This window comes from Pseudophryne corroboree, chromosome 11 (assembly GCF_028390025.1).
Source record: "Pseudophryne corroboree isolate aPseCor3 chromosome 11, aPseCor3.hap2, whole genome shotgun sequence".
NCBI classification, from domain to species: Eukaryota; Metazoa; Chordata; class Amphibia; order Anura; family Myobatrachidae; genus Pseudophryne; species Pseudophryne corroboree.
The window spans coordinates 187,421,762-187,442,410 of NC_086454.1; the positions used below are offsets into that span (position 1 = coordinate 187,421,762).

The 20,649-nt window shown below is 49.9% G+C and overlaps 1 protein-coding gene across 4 annotated transcripts in view; it reads left to right on the top strand.

The window, feature by feature from the left end:
• The window catches only part of CCS (copper chaperone for superoxide dismutase), a 356,173-nt gene that overhangs the window by 44,604 nt on the left and 290,920 nt on the right, over window positions 1-20,649 (top strand). For all 4 annotated transcript variants that reach the window (XM_063945156.1, XM_063945154.1, XM_063945157.1 and 1 more), the window contains exon 3: window positions 12,311-12,448. In XM_063945156.1, the coding sequence (XP_063801226.1) occupies window positions 12,311-12,448 (138 nt within the window). The remainder of the gene's footprint in view (window positions 1-12,310; window positions 12,449-20,649) is intronic.

The following is a 20,649-nucleotide window of genomic DNA, read 5'->3' on the forward strand; positions in this document are numbered from 1 at the left end:
GCGTACCCTTTCCCGCCAGAGGATAGGTCACGTTGGGAGATATCCCCTAGGGTGGATAAGGCGCTCACACGTTTGTCATAAAAGGTGGCACTGCCGTCTTAGGATACGGCCACTTTGAAGGAGCCTGCTGATAAAAAGCAGTGGCTATCCTGAAGTCTGTATATACACACTCAGGTAATATACTGAGACCTGCAATTGCCTCAGCATGGATAGTGCTGCTGCAGCGTGGTCTATTACCCTGTCAGGACAGGGATACTATTTGCTAACCATAGAGCATATTAAAGACGTCGTCTTATATATGTGGGATGCACAGAGGGATATTTGCCGACTGGCATCCAAAATTAATGCAATGTCCATTCTGCCAGGAGGGTATTAGGGACCCGGCAGTGGACGGGTGATGCTGACTTTAGAAGGCACATGAAGATTCTGCCTTATAAGGGTGAGGAATTGTTGGGGATCGTCTCTGGGACCTCGTATCCACAGCAACAGCTGGGAAGGAAAAAAATTTACCTCAAGTTTCCTCACAGCCTAAGAAAGCACCGTATTATAAGGTACATTCCTTTCGGCTTCAGAAAAGCAAGCGGGTCAAAGGCGCTTCCTTTCTGCACAGAGACAAGGGAAGAGGGAAAAAGCTGCACCAGACAGCCAGTTCCCAGGATCAAAAATCTTCCCCCGCTTCCTCTGAGTCCACCGCATGACGCTGGGGCTCCACAGGTGGAGCCAGGTGCGGTGGGGGCGCGTCTCGGGAACTTCAGCGACCAGTGGGCTCGCTCACAGGTGGATCCCTGGGTTCTGCAAGTAGTATCACAGGGATACAAGCTGGAGTTCGAGGCAACTCCCCCTCACCGTTACCTCAAATCAGCCTTGCCTGCTGCTCTCGAGGAGAGGTAGTACTGGCGGCAATTCACAAGTTGTACTTCCAGCAGGTGATAATCAAGGTACCCCTCCTTCAACAAGGCCGGGGTTACTATTCCACAATGTTTGTGGTACCGAAACCAGGCGGTTTGGTGAGACCCATTCTAAAATTTAAATCCTTGAACACTTATATACGAAGGTTCAAGTTCAAAATGGAATCGCTCAGGGCGGTTCTTGCAAGCCTGGACGAAGGGGATTACATGGTATCACTGGACATCAAGGATGCTTACCTGCATGTCCCCATTTACCCTCCTCACCAGGAGTACCTCAAAATTGTGGTACAGGACTGTCATTACCAGTCCAGGGAGTACCAAGGTAATGGCCGAAATGATGATACTCCTTCAAAAAAAGGGAGTTATAATTATCCCGTACTTGGACGATCTCCTTATAAAGGCGAGGTCCAGGGAGCAGTTGTTCGTCGGAGTAGCACTATCTCGGGAAGTGCTACAACAGCACGGCTGGATTCTGAATAGTCCAAAGTCACAGCTGGTTCCTACGACGCGTCTACTGTTCCTGGGTATGGTTCTGGACACAGAACAAGAAAAAAGGGTTTCTCCCGGAGGAGAAGGCCAAGGAGTTGTCATCTCTAGGCAGAGACCTCCTAATACAAATACAGGTGTCGGTGCATCAATGCACGCGAGTCCTGGGAAAGATGGTAGCTTCTTACGAAGAAATTCCATTCGGCAGGTTCCAGGCAAGGATCTTCCAGTGGGATCTGTTGGACAAGAGGTCCGGGTCGCATCTTCAGATGCATCGGCTGCTAACCCTGTCTCCAAGGGCCTGGGTGTCGCTGTTGTGGTGGCTGCAGAGTGCTCATCTTCTAGAGGGCCGCAGATTCGGCATACAGGACTGGGGCCTGGTGACCACGGATGCCAGCCTTCGAGGCTGGGGGCAGTCACACAGGGAAGAAACTTCCAAGGACTATGGTCAAGTCAGGAGACTTCCCTACACATAAATATTCTGGGACTAAGGGCCATTCACAATGCCCTAAGTCAGGCTAGACCCCTGCTTCAACACCAGCCGGTGCTGATCCAGTCAGACAACATCACGGCGGTCGCCCATGTAAACCAGCAGGGCGGCACAAGAAGCAGGATGGTGATGGCAGAAGCCACAAGGATTTTCCGATGGGCGGAAAATCATGTGTTAGCACTGTCGGCAATGTTCATTCCCGGAGTGGACAGCTGGGAAGCAGACTTTCTCGGCAGGCACGACCTCCACCCGGGAGAGTGGGGACTTCATCCAGAAGTCTTCAAAATGATTGTACACCGTTGAGAAAGGCCACAGGTGACGTGATGGCGTCACGCCTCAACAAAAGCTAAAAAGATATTGCGCCTGGTCAAGGGACCCTCAGGCGATAGCTGTGGACGCTCTGGTAACACCGTGGGTGTACCAGTCGGTGTATGTGTTCCTTCCTTTGCCTCTCATACCCAAGGTATTGAGAATACTAAGAAGGAGAGGAGTAAGAACTATACTCGTGGTTCCGGATTGGCCAAGAAGAGCTTGGTACCCAGAACTTCAAGAAATGATCTCAGAGGACCCATGGCCTCTGCCGCTCAGACAGGACCTGCTGCAGCAGGGGCCCTGCCTGTCCAAGACTTACCACGGCTGTGTTTGACGGCATGGCGGTTGAACACCGGATCCTAAAGGAAAAAGGCATTCCGGAGGAAGTCATTCCTACGCTGATTAAGGCTAGGAAAGATGTGATAGCAAAATATTATCACTGCATATGGCAAAAATATGTTGCTTGGTGTGAGGCCAGGAAGGCCCCAACGGAGGAATTTCAACTGGGTCGATATCTGCACTTCCTACAGTCAGGAGTGACTACGGGCCTGAAATTGGGTTACGTTAAGGTCCAGATTTCGGCTCTGTACATTTTCTTCCAAAAAGAACTGGCTTCACTGCCTGAAGTTCAGACTTTTGTTAAGGGAGTGCTGCATATTCAGCCCCCGTTTGTGCCTCTAGTGGCACCGTGGGATCTCAACGTGGTGTTGGATTTCCTGAAGTCGCATTGGGTTGAGCCACTTAAATCCGTAGAACTAAAATACCTCACGTGGGAAGTGGTCATGCGGTTGGCGTCGGCCAGGCGTGTATCAGAATTGGCGGTTTTGTCATGCAAAAGCACTTATCTGATTTTCGTATGGATAGGGCGGAATTGAGGACTCGTTCCCAATTCCTTCCTAAGGTGGTATCAGTTTTTCATGTGAACCAACCTGTTGTGGTGCCTGCGGCTACGTGGGACTTGGAGGACTCCAAGTTACTGGACGTAGTCAGGGCCCTGAAAATAGATGTTTCCAGGACGGCTGGAGTCAGGAAAACTGACTCTCTATTTATCCTGTATGCACCCAACAAGCTGGGTGCTCCTGCTTCTAAGCAGACTATTGCTCGCTGGATCTGTAGCACGATTCAACTTGCACATTCTGCGGCTGGACTGCCGCACCCTAAATCTGTAAAAGCCCATTCCACGAGGAAAGTGGGCTCTTCTTGGGCGGCTGCCCGAGGGGTCTCGGCTTTACAACTTTGCCGAGCTGTTACTTGGTCGGGTTCAAACAATTTTGAAAAAGTCTGCAAGTTTGATACCCTGGCTGAGGAGGACCTTGAGTTTGCTCATTCGGTGCTGCAGAGTCATCCGCACTCTCCCGCCCGTTTGGGAGCTTTGGTATAATCCCCATGGTCCTTACGGAGTTCCCAGCATCCACTAGGACGTCAGAGAAAATAAGATTTTACTCACCGGTAAATCTATTTCTCGTAGTCCGTAGTGGATGCTGGGCGCCCATCCCAAGTGCGGATTGTCTGCAATACTTGTATATAGTTATTGCCTAACTAAAGGGTTATTGTTATGAGCCATCTGTTAGTGAGGCTCAGTTATATTTCATACTGTTAACTGGGTATAATATCACGAGTTATACGGTGTGGCTGGTATGAGTCTTACCCGGGATTCAAAATCCTTCCTTATTGTGTCAGCTCTTCCGGGCACAGTATCCTAACTGAGGTCTGGAGGAGGGTCATAGTGGGAGGAGCCAGTGCACACCAGGTAGTCCTAAAGCTTTCTTTAGTTGTGCCCAGTCTCCTGCGGAGCCGCTATTCCCCATGGTCCTTACGGAGTTCCCAGCATCCACTACGGACTACGAGAAATAGATTTACCGGTGAGTAAAATCTTATTTTTTCATAGCCGCAGCACCCGGTGTGGAAGCCAGCAGGGGGAGAAGGCCATAACCTGTAGCCCCAGCCCCAGGGCGCCATTTCTGTGAATGTTCTCGCCCTGGAGCTGCATATCTCTCCTTCCCCCTTCCCTCCCTGTCAACAGCCATCACAACGGAGCTGAGCTGTTCCTGGGACTGTTGGGGAAAATCCTCCTCTGTAAAGCCGCCTGATCGCCAGCGCTGTGCATTTTACAGGACACTTAAGTATTCTACCTGTCACTGGGACAGTGTTAGTTAAGAAAAAGGGCATACATTTAGGGCTGTGTGGTACAAACGCCCTGTGATATACATCCAGTATCTACTGTGCTTTGTTATATCTATTATTGACACATATAGCTTTACTGAGTATTACTTTGTATTGCTAGTCCAGTGCAGTTTTATGGTGCATAATTTCTGCGTGGTACATTTGTGACTATATATGTGTGTGTGCATGAAGCTGCTGCGTGGCTGCCATATTGGGTATTTCACTCAGCGTGCTATTCCTATATTCCATAACCTGTGGGGGCTAAGTGTATCAGGTTTTCTGTATAATATAGTCTTTTTTTATTTTTTTTACAAGACATATATTTGCTGTGTATTTTTACTTGTGATTTATAGTATGTGTGTATATATATGTATGTATATGTGTATATGTGTGTGTATATATATATATATATATATATATATATATATATATATATATACATACATACATACATACATACATACATACATACATACATACATACATACATACAGTGATTCATCGCGCCCTACGGGCGCTCTTCACATCGTCGTTTGGGGCTACGCCCCGTTAACCCCTGCACACCTTTGGACATACGCAGGCCGGTAGATAACAGAATCAGAAACACAGGGCAGTATAGAGGGCATACAGAAATGGTGTCCGGTTGAGAAAAGATAGAGAGGCGTAGCGGGGGAAAAAGGGAATGTACAGAAACGCTGTGCGATCGGTAAAGGATAGGGAGAGGCAGGGTGGTAGGGAGAGGATAAAGGGAGGCAAGGTGTTAGACAGAAAATACCGTTGCAAGAGGCTACGACCCGTTTACCCTTGCAGGGGCTTCAGCTGTGCTATAATTGTTATTATATGGAGTATTACCTGCAAAAAAGTTTATGCTATTGGGTAATTATTGCAAGAGGGAAGGGCGTGCGATTGTCAAGGGGGCGTAAAGAGTGGGCGCAGGGCACAATGAATAACATGGTGTAGTATATACTGCTAGTGTATGCAGCGCAGCTTATACACACAGTGGCCACAGGTATCAGAGCCGGGTATACACACAATGGACACAGATAGCTGAGCCGCTTATACACACAATGGCCACAGGTAGCAGCACCACTTATGCACACAATGGCCACTTTTAGCAGCACCGCTTATGCACACAATGGCCACTGGTAGCAGTGTCACTTATACACACAATGGCCACAGGTAGCAGCACCACTTATACACACAATGGCCACAGGTAGCAGAGGAGCTTATACACACAATGGCCACAGGTAGCAGTGTCACTTATACACACAATGGCCACTGGTACCAGAGCCGCGTATACACACAATGGCCACAGGGAGCTGTGCCACTTATACACAATGGCCACAGGTAGCAGTGTTGCTTAGACACATAATGGCCACAGTATTTTTTTTTATTTATTAATCCAATGTCCATTGGTAGCAACTATACTCACAGAAGTTCAGTGTGTGGGTGGGGGAGGTGCAGGTGCGGAAGGGGAGTGTAGATGCTGTTGGTGGGGGAGGGGTGGGTGCAGGGGGCTGTGGTTGAAGGAGGGGGTCTGGAGGTGGTTTGCATGGGGGAGGGGCGATGTAGTGGGGGGGGGTGTTTGGGGAGGTGGGGTTGCAGGGGGGGTGAAGTTGGGTGATAGGTTCTAGAAGTGCTGCAGATGTGGGTGCTATGGGTAGGTGCCGCGGGTGGGGGAGGGGCGGGGGGTGCTGGGGATGGTGCGGGAGTGCGGCGGGTGGTGCTGCAGGTGTGGGTGCTACGGGTGGGGGTGGGAGTGCTGTAGGTGGGGGGGGGCGTGTGCCGTGGGGGAGGGGCGGGAATGCCGCGGGTGGGGGAGGGGCATCTGCTGCTGGTGGGGGAGGGGCGGGAGTGCCGCGGGTGGGGGAGGGGTGGGTGGTGCTGCAGATGTGGGTGCTATGGGTGGGGGAGGGGCGGGGGTGCTGTGGATGGGGGATGGTGCGGGAGTGCGGCGGGTGGTGCTGCAGGTGTGGGTGCTACGGGTGGGGGTGGGAGTGCTGTGGGTGGGGGGGCGTGTGCCGTGGGTGGGGGAGGGGCATCTGCTGGTGGGGGAGGGGCGGGAGAGCCGTGGGTGGTGCTGCAGATGTGGGTGCTATGGGTGGGGGAGGGGCGGGAGTGCCGCGGGTGGGGGGTGCTGCAGATGTGGGTGCTATGGGTGGGAGGAGGGGGTGGGGGAGGGGCGGGGGTTGGTGCTGCAGATGTGGCTGCTATGGGTGAGGGAGGGAGTGCCGCTGGTGCGGGAGGGGCAGTAGTGCCGCGGGTGGGGGAGGGGCAGGGGGTGCTGCAGATGTGGGTGCTATGGGTGGGGGAGGGGGCGGGAGTGCCGCGGGTGGGGGAGGGGCGGGGCGGGGGTGCTGCAGATGTGTCTGCCATGGGTGGGGGAGGGGCGGGAGTGCCGTGGGTGGGGGAGGGGCGGGGGGTGCTGCAGATGTGGGTGCCATGGGTGGGGGGAGTGAGTGCCGCGGGTGGGAGGGTGCGGGGTGTGTGCCGCGGGTGGGGGACGGATTATGTGAAGGCTGTGGGTGCCGCGGGTGGGAGGGGGGCGGGTGCGGCAGTCAGAGGTCGTCCACGGCATTCTCCTCCAGACTGTGCGGCAGCTGAGCAGTCACCGGCTGCAGTGTCACCAGGGTGCAGGGAGTGTACGGGGAGGGGGGTAAGAGGGGAGTGGGCGGAGATGGAGAGGAGACTGGGCGGGGATGGGCGGCCCGAGGGAGGGGACTGTTCCTGGCCTGCCTCCAGCCACCCAGATCTGTGACTGTGACTCCGCCCAGCGTTAGAAATGCAGGCACAGAGTCACAGGGCAAATATATAGGATATATATATATATATATATATATATATATATATATATATATATATATATATATATATATATATATAAAATCTCTCGCTTGGATTCCCGGTTTGTGCTGACACAGTCACACTTCACTGAGAGTCCTTGATAGGTATATCACTGCTAAGAATTGTACCGGGTTGCCCAATATTGTGCTTATTGTTATGTCGGCTACACGAGGCAACGGAGCTGGGCATCTCCCACATTGCGTGGTGCTGATGCCACAGACGTGTTGGAGGAAAATTTGGCAGCAGAGCGTTCAGGTTCAGGGGGTTCCTTACCCCCCAGTGGGTCCGTAGCACCGGGGGTAACAAATGACCTACCTTGGGCTACCTTTTCCACGCTGTTAAACATGCTTGTAACTAAATTGGCGCCCCCGTGGGACCACCTGTGCCATTGCAGCAGTTTATGGTCCCTGCTATTAATCCGCCATGGGCAGATCAAATCTCCACTCAGTGACAGCATTTGAACCGGTCACTGACTAAATTAAGTGTCACTCTCGCCCACCTAAGACTAAGACGTCTTCTAGACGGGCCATTACCTCCTCCCAATCCACTGCTGTCCCAGACACGTCCTCTGAGGAGGATGGTGAATATACTGATCCCACAGACACTGACTCAGATGTTTCTGATGGGGAAGGGAAGTCATTGGTGGATGTCCCTGATCTGATTGAGGCAATTAGGCTCATTCTTCAGGTGTCTGATGATCCTGAGACTGTCTCTAAAAAGCCAGATAGATTTAAACGAAAGAAGGTGGTTAAACAAGTTTTACCTCATTCTCAACACCTGGCTGACATACGTCAGGAATCCTGGGAAAATCCGGGGGCAAAATTCATACCAAATAAGAGGCTGTTGGCTCGCTATCCTCTCTCTGCAGAGTTATGTAAAAATTGGGAAACTCCTCCGCCTGTAGATTTTTCATGTGGCGCGCATGGTAGTTTCCTCTGCTCTGCCAGTAACTACCGTCACCACTCTGAAGGAACCGACTGATAGACACATGGAGGGATGTTTGAAAGCGATTTACACCCTAACGGGGGCTGTGCATAGGCCAACTATTGCAGCGACATGGGCTGCTGAAGCTGTTGAGGCGTGGGCTCAGGAGCTAGAGGCAGAGCTGCCTTCTGATGCTTATGAGCATACTCGACAATGTCTCTCATATATTACCACGACTTCTCTATACCTTAAGGAGGCGGCCTCTGATGCCGGGGTGCTGGCGGCCAAGGCTGCTACTACGTCCGTCTTTACCAGACGTATCCTTTGGTTGAGATCGTGGTCGGTGGATATGGATTCCAAGAAAACCCTGGAGGTGCTTCCTTTCAAGGGAGACATTCTCTTTGGAGAAGACCTCAATAAGATTGTGGCTGATCTGGCTACTGCTAAAACAGCTTGCCTACCTAGTACGGCTCCTTCCGCACAGAAGACTAAAAGTACTTTCCCTCGGCTCTTTCGTCCTCCAGGTAAAGCAAAAGGTCATGCGTACCCAAAGCAAGCTCGTGCTTCCAGACCTGCCAAGCCCAGAAGCCTGGGCTGCCCGTCAGCCTGCTTCCAAAAGTGACAAGCCTGCTGCGTGACGGGGCGGGCCTCCCTCTGGGGGATCCCAGGGTGAGGGGCCGACTACTAGGTTTTGCCCAGGAATGGTTGAAGACCACTTCAGATACCTGGGTAAGGGAAGTCATCACTCGAGGTTACGCATACCCTTCAAGCATCGTCCCCCTCATCAATTTTGCCTGACAGATGTTCCTCTGGACCCGGCAAAAGCAAACACTCTGCTTTCGGTGGTACATTTCCTCCTGACCACAGGAGTGGTAGTACAGGTGCCTCTGGCTCAGAGAGGCAAGGGGTACTATTCACCGCTGTTTCTAGTCTCGAAACCGAACGGATCCTCACGGCCGATTCTCAATCTGAAGTCCTTGAACAAGTATGTGCGGGTCTCCAAGTTTCGTATGGAAACTCTGCTCTCTTTTGTTCTTGCCTTGGAGCCTGGGGACTATATGGTCTCCCTGGACATACAGGATGCCTACCTGCATAGTCCCATTGCAGTGTCTCATCAGCAGTATCTGAGGTTCGCGGTGGGCAACCTTCATTACCAATTTCGGGCATTATTCTTTGGTTTGACAACGGCTCCCCGAGTTTTCACCAAAGTAATGGCGGTCACGACGGCTTCAACTTCGCCATCAAGGGGTCAGAATACTACCATACCTAGACGATTTGTTGATCCTGGCAAATTCCCCAGAAATTCTCCTGTGTCATCTAAATCTGACGGTCCAGGTCATGACAGCCCGCGGGTGGCTTGTCAACTGTAGGAAATCATCCCTGGTTCCTACTCGGAGCATGGTACACCTGGGAGTGTTATTGGACACTCACAACCAGCGGGTGTTCTTGTCTCAGGAGAAAAACCTGAAACTTCAGGACAGGATTCGATGCTTCCTATCTCGTCCGCAAGTGTCGATTCATTCGGCAATGCAAGTGCTAGGTCTCATGGTGTCGGCTTTCGACATGGTGGAGTATGATCAATTTTATTCTCGCCCTCTGCAGAAGTTGATTCTGTCCAAGTGGGACGGCCTACCTCACCGTCTCAGATCTCACATGATCTCCTTGTCTCTGGAGGTCCGCCTGTCACTGAGCTGGTGGCTTCAGGACCAACGATTGAGCAGGGGCCGTCCCTTCTGGATATCCAACTTGGTCCTGCTGACAACGGAAGCCAGTCTGAGAGGTTAGGGCGCGGTGTTGGAACAACACTCTCTCCAGGGTCGGTGGACCGAGGAGGAGTCACTACTCTCGATAAACATTCTGGAATTGCGGGCAGTGTTCAATGCGTTGACAATGACCCAGCATCTGATACAGAATAGACCTATTCAAGTACAATCGGACAACGCCACCATGGTGGCGTACATCAATCATCAAGGCGGCACTCGAAGCCGCATGGCAATGAGGGAAGTATCACGGATTCTTCAATGGGCAGAGCGCCATCTGCCGGCCATTTCAGCAGGGTTCATTCCAGGCGTTCTGAACTGGGAAGCGGACTATCTCAGTCATCAGGACGTACATGCCGGAGAGTGGAGCCTTCATCAGGAGGTGTTTCAACTTCCTGTGGACATGTGGGGCCTTCCAGATGTGAATCTTATGGCGTCTCGACACAATCACAAGGTTCCAGTCTTCGGAGCAAGGACAAGGGATCCTCAAGCAGCGTTCGTGGACGCTCTGGCAATTCCATGGAACTTTCGGCTGCCGTATGTGTTCCCTTCGGTGTCACTTCTGCTCAGAGTAATACGGAAGTTCAAGCAAGGAGGAGGAAACCTACTTCTGGTCGCTCCAGCGTGGCCCAGACGGCACTGGTTCTCCGATCTACAGGGCCTCTCGCTGGATCATCCCCGTCTACTTCCACAACGACCAGACCTCCTCGTTCAGGGCCCTTGTGTTTACCAGAACTTGGCCCGTCTGGCTTTGACGGCGTGGCTCTTGATGCTTCCGTCCTGAGGGCCAAGGGTTTTTCTGAGGCGGTCGTTCAAACTATGTTGAAGGTCCGTAAGCCGGCTTCTGCTCGGATCTACCATAGGGTCTGGAATGCTTACTTTACTTGCTGTGCGTCTCACAGTCATGATGTTTTCAAGTTTAGTACGGCCAAAAGGTTGGCCTTCCTGCAACAGGGCCTGGACTTAGGCCTGCGTCTGGCCTCCCTCAAGGTTCACATCTCTGCTTTGTCGTTTTGGTTTCAGAGAAAGATTGCTACCCTACCTGATGTCCATACATTCACTCAGGGCGTGTTGCGGATTCAGCCTCCGGCGGTTTTGGAGGCCTTGCAAGAGTCTCCGTTTGAGCCTCTTGCATCTGCTGACCTTAAGTGGCTTTCCCTTAAGGTGCTATTCTTGCTGGCTATTGCTTCAGCTAGAAGGGTCTCGGACTTGGGTGCCTTATCCTGTAAGTCTCCCCATTTGATTTTTCACCGTGACCGGGCGGTTCTTAGAATGCTGCCAGGTTATTTACCCAAGGTGGTATCTTCCTTCCACCTTAACCAGGAGATAGTGGTTCCGGACTTTAATTCTCCTGAGTTGTCTACCAAAGAGCGCTCTTTGGATGTAGTACGGGCTCTCTGTATCTATGTGAAGAGAACTTCCTCCATTGGGAAATCTGATTCTCCTATTGTACTGTTTGGTTTTCACAAACGTGGCTGGCCTGCTTCCAAGTAGACTCTGGCCAGATGGATTAGAATGGTGATTGCACATGCCTATATACAGGCTGGTCGTCCGGTTCCTGCTACCATTAAAGCCCATTCTGCTCGGTCGGTTGGACCTTCTTGGGCGGCCCACCGTGGTGCGACCCTTGAACAATTGTGCAAGGCGGCTACTTGGTCCTCTGGGAACACGTTCATTAGGTTCTATGCCTTCGATACTTCCACCTCCCAGGATGCTTCCTTTGGACGCCGGGTTCTTGTGCCCGCTACAGTGCATCCCCTCCCATAAGGAACTGCTTTAGGACATCCCCAATGTTATTCCTTGTGGAGCCCAGTGTACCCCGCAGCAGAAAACAAGATTTATGGTAAGAACTTACCATTGTTAAATCTCTTTCGGTGAGACATTCTCTTTGGAGAAGACCTCAATCTCCACAAAGCGCCCACCCTGACGCACTTAGCTGCTTTGGGTTGGTATGGCATAGCCGCTGACACCCTCTCCTATGGTGAGTGTGTGGTGTAATTGGCTACGAGCGATTGTCGTCTCTGGTGCCTGCTACTGCATTGGTCTGGTTAACGAAACTGAGCTCCTGTGCACGGAGGCGGGGTTATAGAGGAGGCGGAGCTGTGCATCTTGGGAACAGTTCAAGCTTTGAGCCTGTTGGTGCCTTGGATCAAGATCCTACTCTACACCTTGATGTTATTCCTTGTGGAGCCCAGTGTACCTCGCAGAAAGCGATTTAACAACGGTAAGTTCTTACCATAAATCTTATTTTATTATTGCACTATATAGTTGACTGTATTGTTCTAAGTCCCTATTGCTGTCTATGGTAACAGCACAAGCAGTGACAAAGGTATACATACTTTATGTTCAAGTAATGTACTATTCAACTCTGAAGCTCTTTTCTTGTTTTGTTCTCTGCTGTCTGCTCCTACGTCCATACTCAGGTGTGCAGGACGTGACTGTCAGCCTGGAGTCAGAATCTGTTATTGTGAAGACTACGCTGCCAGCATTGGAGGTGCAGAGTCTGCTAGAAAGCACAGGACGCAGGGCAGTGTTAAAAGGAATGGGAAACAATGCTGCACGTATGTTATCATTTTCCTTGACATTCTTAATATCCTGTGTGTGTGGTATGTATGTATGTATGTATGTATGTATGTGTATATATATATATATATATATATATATATATATATATATATATATATTATACAATGTCCTATATATATATTATTATAGAGAGGGAGAGAAAAAAATGACGGGAGCGCTTTCTAGTGCAATAGGTTATAAACAACACCCGTGTGTGTAAAACCAAATAAGTGTGGACCCGTACCAAATAATAATAATTTAAAGCTTATCTCAAAACTAGGAGTGATCCACACGATTCCACACTTGGAATGATCCACAAATATTTTAATATGCATTCATAGTATAAAAAAGAAACGTAAAAACAACCTTCCTCAGGGGTTGAGACGTGATCCTTCCGAGATGGAACGCGTTGGGTACAGTGGCTATATGCCATATTCAGATAATCTTTCTAAAGCAATGAATAGGCATTTAATGGTTGCTCTTGTGCTGTGTGGTTTAAATTTTAAACTGTATTACACTATGTTTGTTTTTACTTTTTCTTTTTTATACTGTGAATGCTTATTAAAATATTGGTGGATCATTCCAAGTGTGGGTACGCTTTCTTTGTTTCTTATGCATCCATCTGCTTTAAGAGGGCACCGGAGCATCTTTGCACCTGCAGGGGAGTGCCGGTCCATGACAACTACTATATATAGATATTGATATCGATATAGATATATATAGATATAGTAAGGTAGTATAAGGGTTCTAGCGACCACTGGTGTCAGAATATATAAATTGAATATTTATCAGACCATGGGGTATATGCAATTGCGGGCGAATCGCGGCAAATTATCGCCGTTTTTTTAATTCGTCACAATTCGACAGGTGAATTCCGGCAGGTGGCTGCCGGAATTCACCATATTCAATGAAAAACGGATTCGACATTCCCGCGGGCGAAAAACGGCCGATTTGCCGGATTTTGCAGTGAATTAAAAAAATGGGAAAAACCCGGGAAAAAATGGCGTGGGGTCCCCCCTCCAAAGCATAACCAGCCTCGGGCTCTTCGAGCTGGTCCTGGTTCTAAAAATGCGGGGGGGAAATTGACAGGGGATCCCCCGTATTTTTAAAACCAGCACCGGGCTCTGCGCCTGGTGCTGGTGCAAAAAATACGGGGGACAAAAAGAGTAGGGGTCCCCCGTATTTTTTACACCAGCATCGGGCTCCACTGGACAGATAATGCCACAGCCGGGGGTCACTTTTATACAGAGCCCTGCGGCCGTGGCATTAAATATCCAACTAGTCACCCCTGGCCGGGGTACCCTGGGGGAGTGGGGACCCCTTCAATCAAGGGGTCCCCCCCCCCCCAGCCACCCAAGGGCCAGGGGTGAAGCCCGAGGCTGTCCGTCCCCCCCATCCAAGGGCTGCGGATGGGAGGCTGATAGCCTTGAGAAAAATGTCAGAATATTGTTTTTTTCCAGTAGTACTACAAGTCCCAGCAAGCCTCCCCCGCAAGCTGGTACTTGGAGAACCACAAGTACCAGCATGCGGGAGAAAAACGGGCCCGCTGGTACCTGTAGTACTACTGGAAAAAAAATACCCAAATAAAAACAGGACACACACACCGTGACAAGTACAACTTTATTACATACTGCCGACACACACATACTTACCTATGTTGACACGCCGACTGCCACAGTCTCCGACGATCCGAGGGTACCTGTGAAAAACTTATACTCACCTTCCAGCGTCCAGAGATAAATCCACGTCCAGAGTATAATCCACGTACTTGTTAAAAACAAACAAACCGCATACCCGACCATGCCGGACTAAAAAGGGGTCCCATATTGACACATGAGACCCCTTTCCCCGAATGTGCCGGGACCCCACGTGACTCCTGTCACTGAGGTCCCTTCAGCCAATCAGGAAGCGCTACTACGTGGCGCTCACCTGATTGGCTGTGCGCTGTCTGTGCTGTGACAGCGCATCGCACAGCTCTCTCCATTATATTCAATGGTGGGAACTTTGCCGTCAGCGGGGGGGTTACCCACGGTCAGCCGCTGACCGGCGGGTGACCTCACCGCTAGCCGCAAAGTTCCCACCATTGAATATAATGGAGAGGCTTTGCGATGCGCTGTTTGAGCTCAGACGCGCAGAGCCAATCAGCAGAGTGCAAGGACGTTGCACTCGCTGATTGGCTGAAGAGACCTTTCAGTGACAGCTGTCACGGAGAGATCTCTGCATTCGGGGAAAGGGGTCTCATGTGTCAATATGGGACCCCTTTCAGTCCGCTGGCACGGGTTTTTGCGTTTTTTTATTTTGCCAAGTACCTGGATTATACTCTGGACGTGCATTTATCTCTGGACGCTGGAAGGTGAGTATAATTTTTTCACAGGTACCCTCGGATCGTCGGAGACTGTGGCAGTCGGCGTGTCAACATAGATAAGTATGTGTGTGTCGGCAGTATGTAATAAAGTTGTACTTCAAAATCTACTTCAAAGGCCTCTCACACTGAGACTTTTCACACCTACACAGTAGGAATTGGCTTCTAACACCTTTCCAAAAGGCTGCCTATCCTAGGATAATTGACTAAATCAGCAGTTATTTTATTTATTACTTGCTTCAAATATACACAATAGGTTATTGCAATAACTTTGTTCATAATCCCATTATCATTTTGAATCACATACCGAATTGGGGGGAAACAAAACACAAAAAGGAAAAAACACAAAACAAAACAAAACACTGCTTTCTCTCCCTCTCTCATCATCATATGCAGCTCAAACTTATAGTAATCTGTCATTGATGACCAAATGTATACGTATTGCTCCAGCTTCATTCTTTCACTCCGCCCACCACGTTCTGCAGTTCCTATCACAGGCTTCTATTCTCCAATCCCTTGGCATTTTAAAAAGAAAACACAGGCGCATTCGTGGGAAGCGAGCAGGCCGGAAATGTATTTCCCCTGGTAACCATCTAAGTTCTTTGCCCACCTGCTCACCCCCATACTCAAAGAACAATCAAATAGAAGTGATACCCAAAAGACGGCCCTGTGTTTGGAAGGACAGAACTGTCAACTCTCACTTTGTGACCCCCATACCCAGAGCTCCTGCACTTAGCATAAAGAAAACTGAAGGCCCTCTGGTATGCCCAATCAGGTCAGTCCTTTGTAATGCCAGATCTATAAGAAACAAGACTGCAACAATTGCTGACCTTATTGAATCTGCAGATCTAGCCTGTATTACAGAGACCTGGCTAGATGAAAATGCAGCACCTATATTGGAGGCTGCAGTACCAACAAACTACTCTGTCATCCACAACCCAAGACTGGACCGCAGGGGTGGCGGGGTGGCTATCTGCTTCAAAAAAGAACTTAAACTTAGGGTCCACCATATTGAAACTACTCGCTCATTTGAGTGCATTGCTGCCCGGAGTTCGACAGGATTAGGTTTCAGAGTACTTCTCATTTACCGGCCACCTGGAGATGGAAAGATATTTCTGCAAGAAATTGCAGACACTGTTGCTGGCCTGGTTCTGGAACATCAAAGATGGCTCATCCTCGGGGATTTCAATGCATGGGTGGATGATGAGCTCTCACGCCTTGGCCAAGACCTCCTGTGCACAATGAATGGTCTGGGCTTCACACAGGTCATTCCCTCTGCCACACATAAAAGTGGTCACACTCTGGACCTTGTCTTTCAGATTGAATTAGAAGTCACTGACCTAAAAATAAACCCAGTCATCTGGTCAGACCACTACTCCCTCTGGTTCTCAGTTGCAACCCCTCAATTAAGATCTCTGCCCATGGAGTTGACCAGGTATCGTCCAAGGAGGGGTATGACTCCCCAGGCTCTTGCAGCAAATCTGGATCTCTCTGCTATACTGGGTGCCTGTGAAGATCCCTGTTCCCTAGTCCGTTATTATAATAGGGAAGTTATGGCTGCAATTGATATTATCGCCCCTGTGCGTTTAAGACCTCGTAAACCACAACGTCAAGCTCCATGGTTCGACAACAGTGTTAGTGAGCTCAAGAAAAGGGGGCGTAGACTGGAAAAACGATGGAGGAAGACTAACCTAGTGGATGACAAAATAAAACTAATAAAGCATAACGTAGAATATCAATCGACAATCACTCGTAAGAAAGCACAGTTCCTGTCAAATGAGATCACAGCAGCAAACAATAGGCCAGCTCAACTTTTCCGCACAGTGGAGATGCTTTGCAAGCCAGCATGCCTGCAGACTGACGAGACCCTCTCCCAGGCAAGATGCAACGAGTTTGCAAACTTCTTTGCAGATAAAATATCCACCATCCGGGCTGGAATCTCCACAGTGCCATCAAAGGAGTGCCAAACTACAAAGCCTGCCAATATAAGCTACCTGCCTTCATGGACTAATAGTAGACAATCAGCATTTAGAAATGGAGCGGATCACCGATCAGATGTACTGTCTCCGTTCCCAATGCGGTTCTAGGAGGACAAAGATGCTCCATTCTAAGGAAAAGCCATCCTTTATCCACATATTCCATTGATGAATGAACGAGGGAAAAGGGGCTCATAACCATAAGAACCGCATTGGGAACGGAGACAGTACATCTGATCGGTGATCCGCTCCATTTCTAAATGCTGATTGTCTACTATTAGTAGACCACTCTTTGGGGTACGAGGCTGATTTTACTATAACAGAGGAATTTTATTCCAGAATTGTGTTGACAATATTACACTATGTTTATGTTTTATGTTGTTTAGTAAGGTCACGTCCACTCCTTAATCTGGGGAGTGTAGCAACCCCACGAACACTATACGAGAAGCGCCTGTGATATGGTGTGGTAATTATTTCTTTCAGACCCATATTGAATTTAAAGTCCCTGAACATTTATCTGAAAAGATTCAAGTTCAAAATGGAATCACTCAGAGCGGTAATTGCAAGCCTGGAAGAGGGGGATTTTATGGTGTCTCCGGACATCAAGGATGCGTACTTGCATGTCCCCATTTACCCACCTCAGATTTGTGGTACAGGACTGTCATTACCAATTCCAGACGTTGCCGTTTGGGCTCTCCACGGCACTGAGAATATTTACCAAGGTAATGGCAGAAATGATGGTGCTCCTTTGAAAGCAAGGAGTCACAATTATCCCATACTTGGACGATCTCCTCATAAAGGCGAGGTCCAGAGAGCAGTTGCTGATCAGCGTAGCACACTCTCAGGAAGTGTTGCAACAGCACGGCTGGATTCTGAATATCCCAAAGTCGCAGCTGATTCCTACAACGCGTCTGCCCTTTCTGGGCATGATTCTGGACACGGACCAGAAGAAGGTGTTTCTCCCGGCGGAGAAGGCTCAGGAGCTCGTGACTCTAGTCAGAGACCTCTTAAGACCGAAACTGGTGCCGGTGCATCGCTGCACACGAGTCCTGGGAAAGAGGGTGGCATCATACGAAGCCATTCCCTTCGGCAGGTTCCATGCAAGGATCTTTCAATGGGATCTGTTGGACAAGTGGTCCGGATCGCATCTTCAGATGCATCGGCTGATCACCCTGTCCCCCAGGGCCAGGGTGTCTCTTCTGTGGTGGCTGCAGAGTGCTCACCTTCTCGAGGGCCGCAGGTTCGGCATACAGGACTGGGTCCTGGTGACCACGGATGCGAGCCTCCGAGGGTGGGGGGCAGTCACTCAGGGAGGAAACTTCCAAGGGTTGTGGTCAAGTCAGGAGGCTTGTCTGCACATAAATATCCTGGAACTAAGGGCCATATACAACGCCCTGAGTCAAGCGGAGCCTCTGCTTCGCAACCAACCGGTGCTGATTCAGTCAGACAACATCACCGCAGTGGCTCATGTAAACCGCCAAGGCGGCACAAGGAGCAAGGTGGCAATGGCGGAAGCCACCAGAATTCTTCGCTGGGCGGAGAATCACGTGCAAGCACTGTCAGCAGTGTTCATTCCGGGAGTGGACAACTGGGAAGCAGACTTCCTCAGCAGGCACGACCTCCACCCGGGAGAGTGGGGACTTCATCACGAAGTCTTCACTCAGATTACAAATCGATGGGAACTGCCACAGGTAGACATGATGGCGTCCCGTCTCAACAAAAAGCTACGAAGGTATTGCGCCAGGTCAAGAGACCCTCAGGCGATAGCTGTGGATGCACTGGTAACACCGTGGGTGTTCCAGTCGGTCTATGTGTTTCCTCCTCTTCCTCTCATACCCAAGGTGCTGAGAATTGTAAGAAGAAGAGGAGTGAGAACAATACTCATTGTTCCGGATTGGCCAAGAAGAACTTGGTACCCGGAATTGCAAGAAATGCTCTCAGAGGACCCGTGGCCTCTGCCTCTCAGACAGGACCTGTTGCAACAGGGGCCCTGTCTGTTCCAAGGCTTACCGTGGCTACGTTTGACGGCATGGCGGTTGAACGCAGGATCCTAGCGGAAAAAGGCATTCCGGAGGAAGTTATTCCTACGCTGATACAGGCTAGGAAGGACGTGACAGCAAGACACTATCACCGTATATGGCGGAAATTTGTTGCCTGGTGTGAGGCCAGGAAGGCCCCTACAGAGGAATTCCAGCTGGGTCTGTTCCTACACTTCCTACAGGCTGGAGTGACTATGGGCCTGAAGTTGGGGTCCATAAAGGTCCAGATTTCGGCCCTATCCATTTTCTTTCAAAAGGAACTGGCTTCTCTTCCTGAAGTTCAGACATTTGTTAAGGGAGTGCTGCATATTCAGCCCCCTTTTGTGCCACCAGTGGCACCTTGGGATCTCAACGTGGTGTTGGGTTTTCTGAAATCCCACTGGTTTGAGCCACTTAGGACCGTGGAGCTAAAGTATCTCACGTGGAAGGTGGTCATGCTATTGGCCTTAGCTTCGGCTAGGCGTGTGTCAGAATTGGCGGCTTTGTCATGTAAAAGCCCCTATCTGGTTTTCCATATGGACAGGGCAGAATTACGGACTCGTCCGCAATTTCTGCCAAAGGTGGTGTCATCTTTTCGTTTGAACCATCCTATTGTGGTGCCTGCGGCTACTCGTGACTTGGAGGATTCCAAGTTGCTTGATGTAGTCAGGGCTTTGAAGATCTATGTAGCCAGGACGGCTGGAGTCAGGAAGACTGACTCGCTGTTTATCCTGTATGCATCCAACAAGCTGGGTGCTCCTGCTTCAAAGCAAACCATTGCTCGCTGGATCTGTAGCACGATTCAGCAGGCTCATTCTGCGGCTGGTTTGCCGCATCCAAAATCCGTGAAAGCTCATTCCACAAGGAAAGTGGGCTCTTCTTGGGTGGCTGCCCGAGGGGTCTCGGCATTACAGCTTTGCCGAGCAGCTACTTGGTCGGGTACAAACACCTTTGCAAAATTCTGCAAGTTTGATACCCTGGCTGAGGAGGACCTTGTGTTTGCCCATTCGGTGCTGCAGAGTCATCCGCACTCTCCCGCCCGTTTGGGAGCTTTGGTATAATCCCCATGGTCCTTACGGAGTCCCCAGCATCCACTAGGACGTTAGAGAAAATAAGATTTTACTCACCGGTAAATCTATTTCTCGTAGTCCGTAGTGGATGCTGGGCGCCCGTCCCAAGTGCGGATTTTCTGCAATACGTGTACATAGTTATTGCTTAATAAAGGGTTATGTTATGTGGGCATCCATTGTTGATGCTCTGTTGTTGTTCATACTGTTGACTGGGTAAGTTTATCACAAGTTATACGGTGTGGCTGGTATGAGTCTTACCCTGGATTCCAAAATCCTTTCCTTATAATGTCAGCTCTTCCGGGCACAGTTTCCTTAACCGAGGTCTGGAGGAGGAGCATAGAGGGAGGAGCCAATGCACACCAGTAGTACTAAATCTTTCTTAGAGTGCCCAGTCTCCTGCGGAGCCCGTCTATTCCCCATGGTCCTTACGGAGTCCCCAGCATCCACTACGGACTACGAGAAATAGATTTACCGGTGAGTAAAATCTTATTTTTAACACAAGTTAAATGAATGGTGGAATATTATAAAAATCACATAAAAAGGAATATTAAAATCCTCCACTAAATGGATAAGTAAAAATAAGAATTTACTTACCGATAATTCTATTTCTCGGAGTCCGTAGTGGATGCTGGGGTTCCTGAAAGGACCATGGGGAATAGCGGCTCCGCAGGAGACAGGGCACAAAAAAGTAAAGCTTTTACCAGATCAGGTGGTGTGCACTGGCTCCTCCCCCTATGACCCTCCTCCAGACTCCAGTTAGGTACTGTGCCC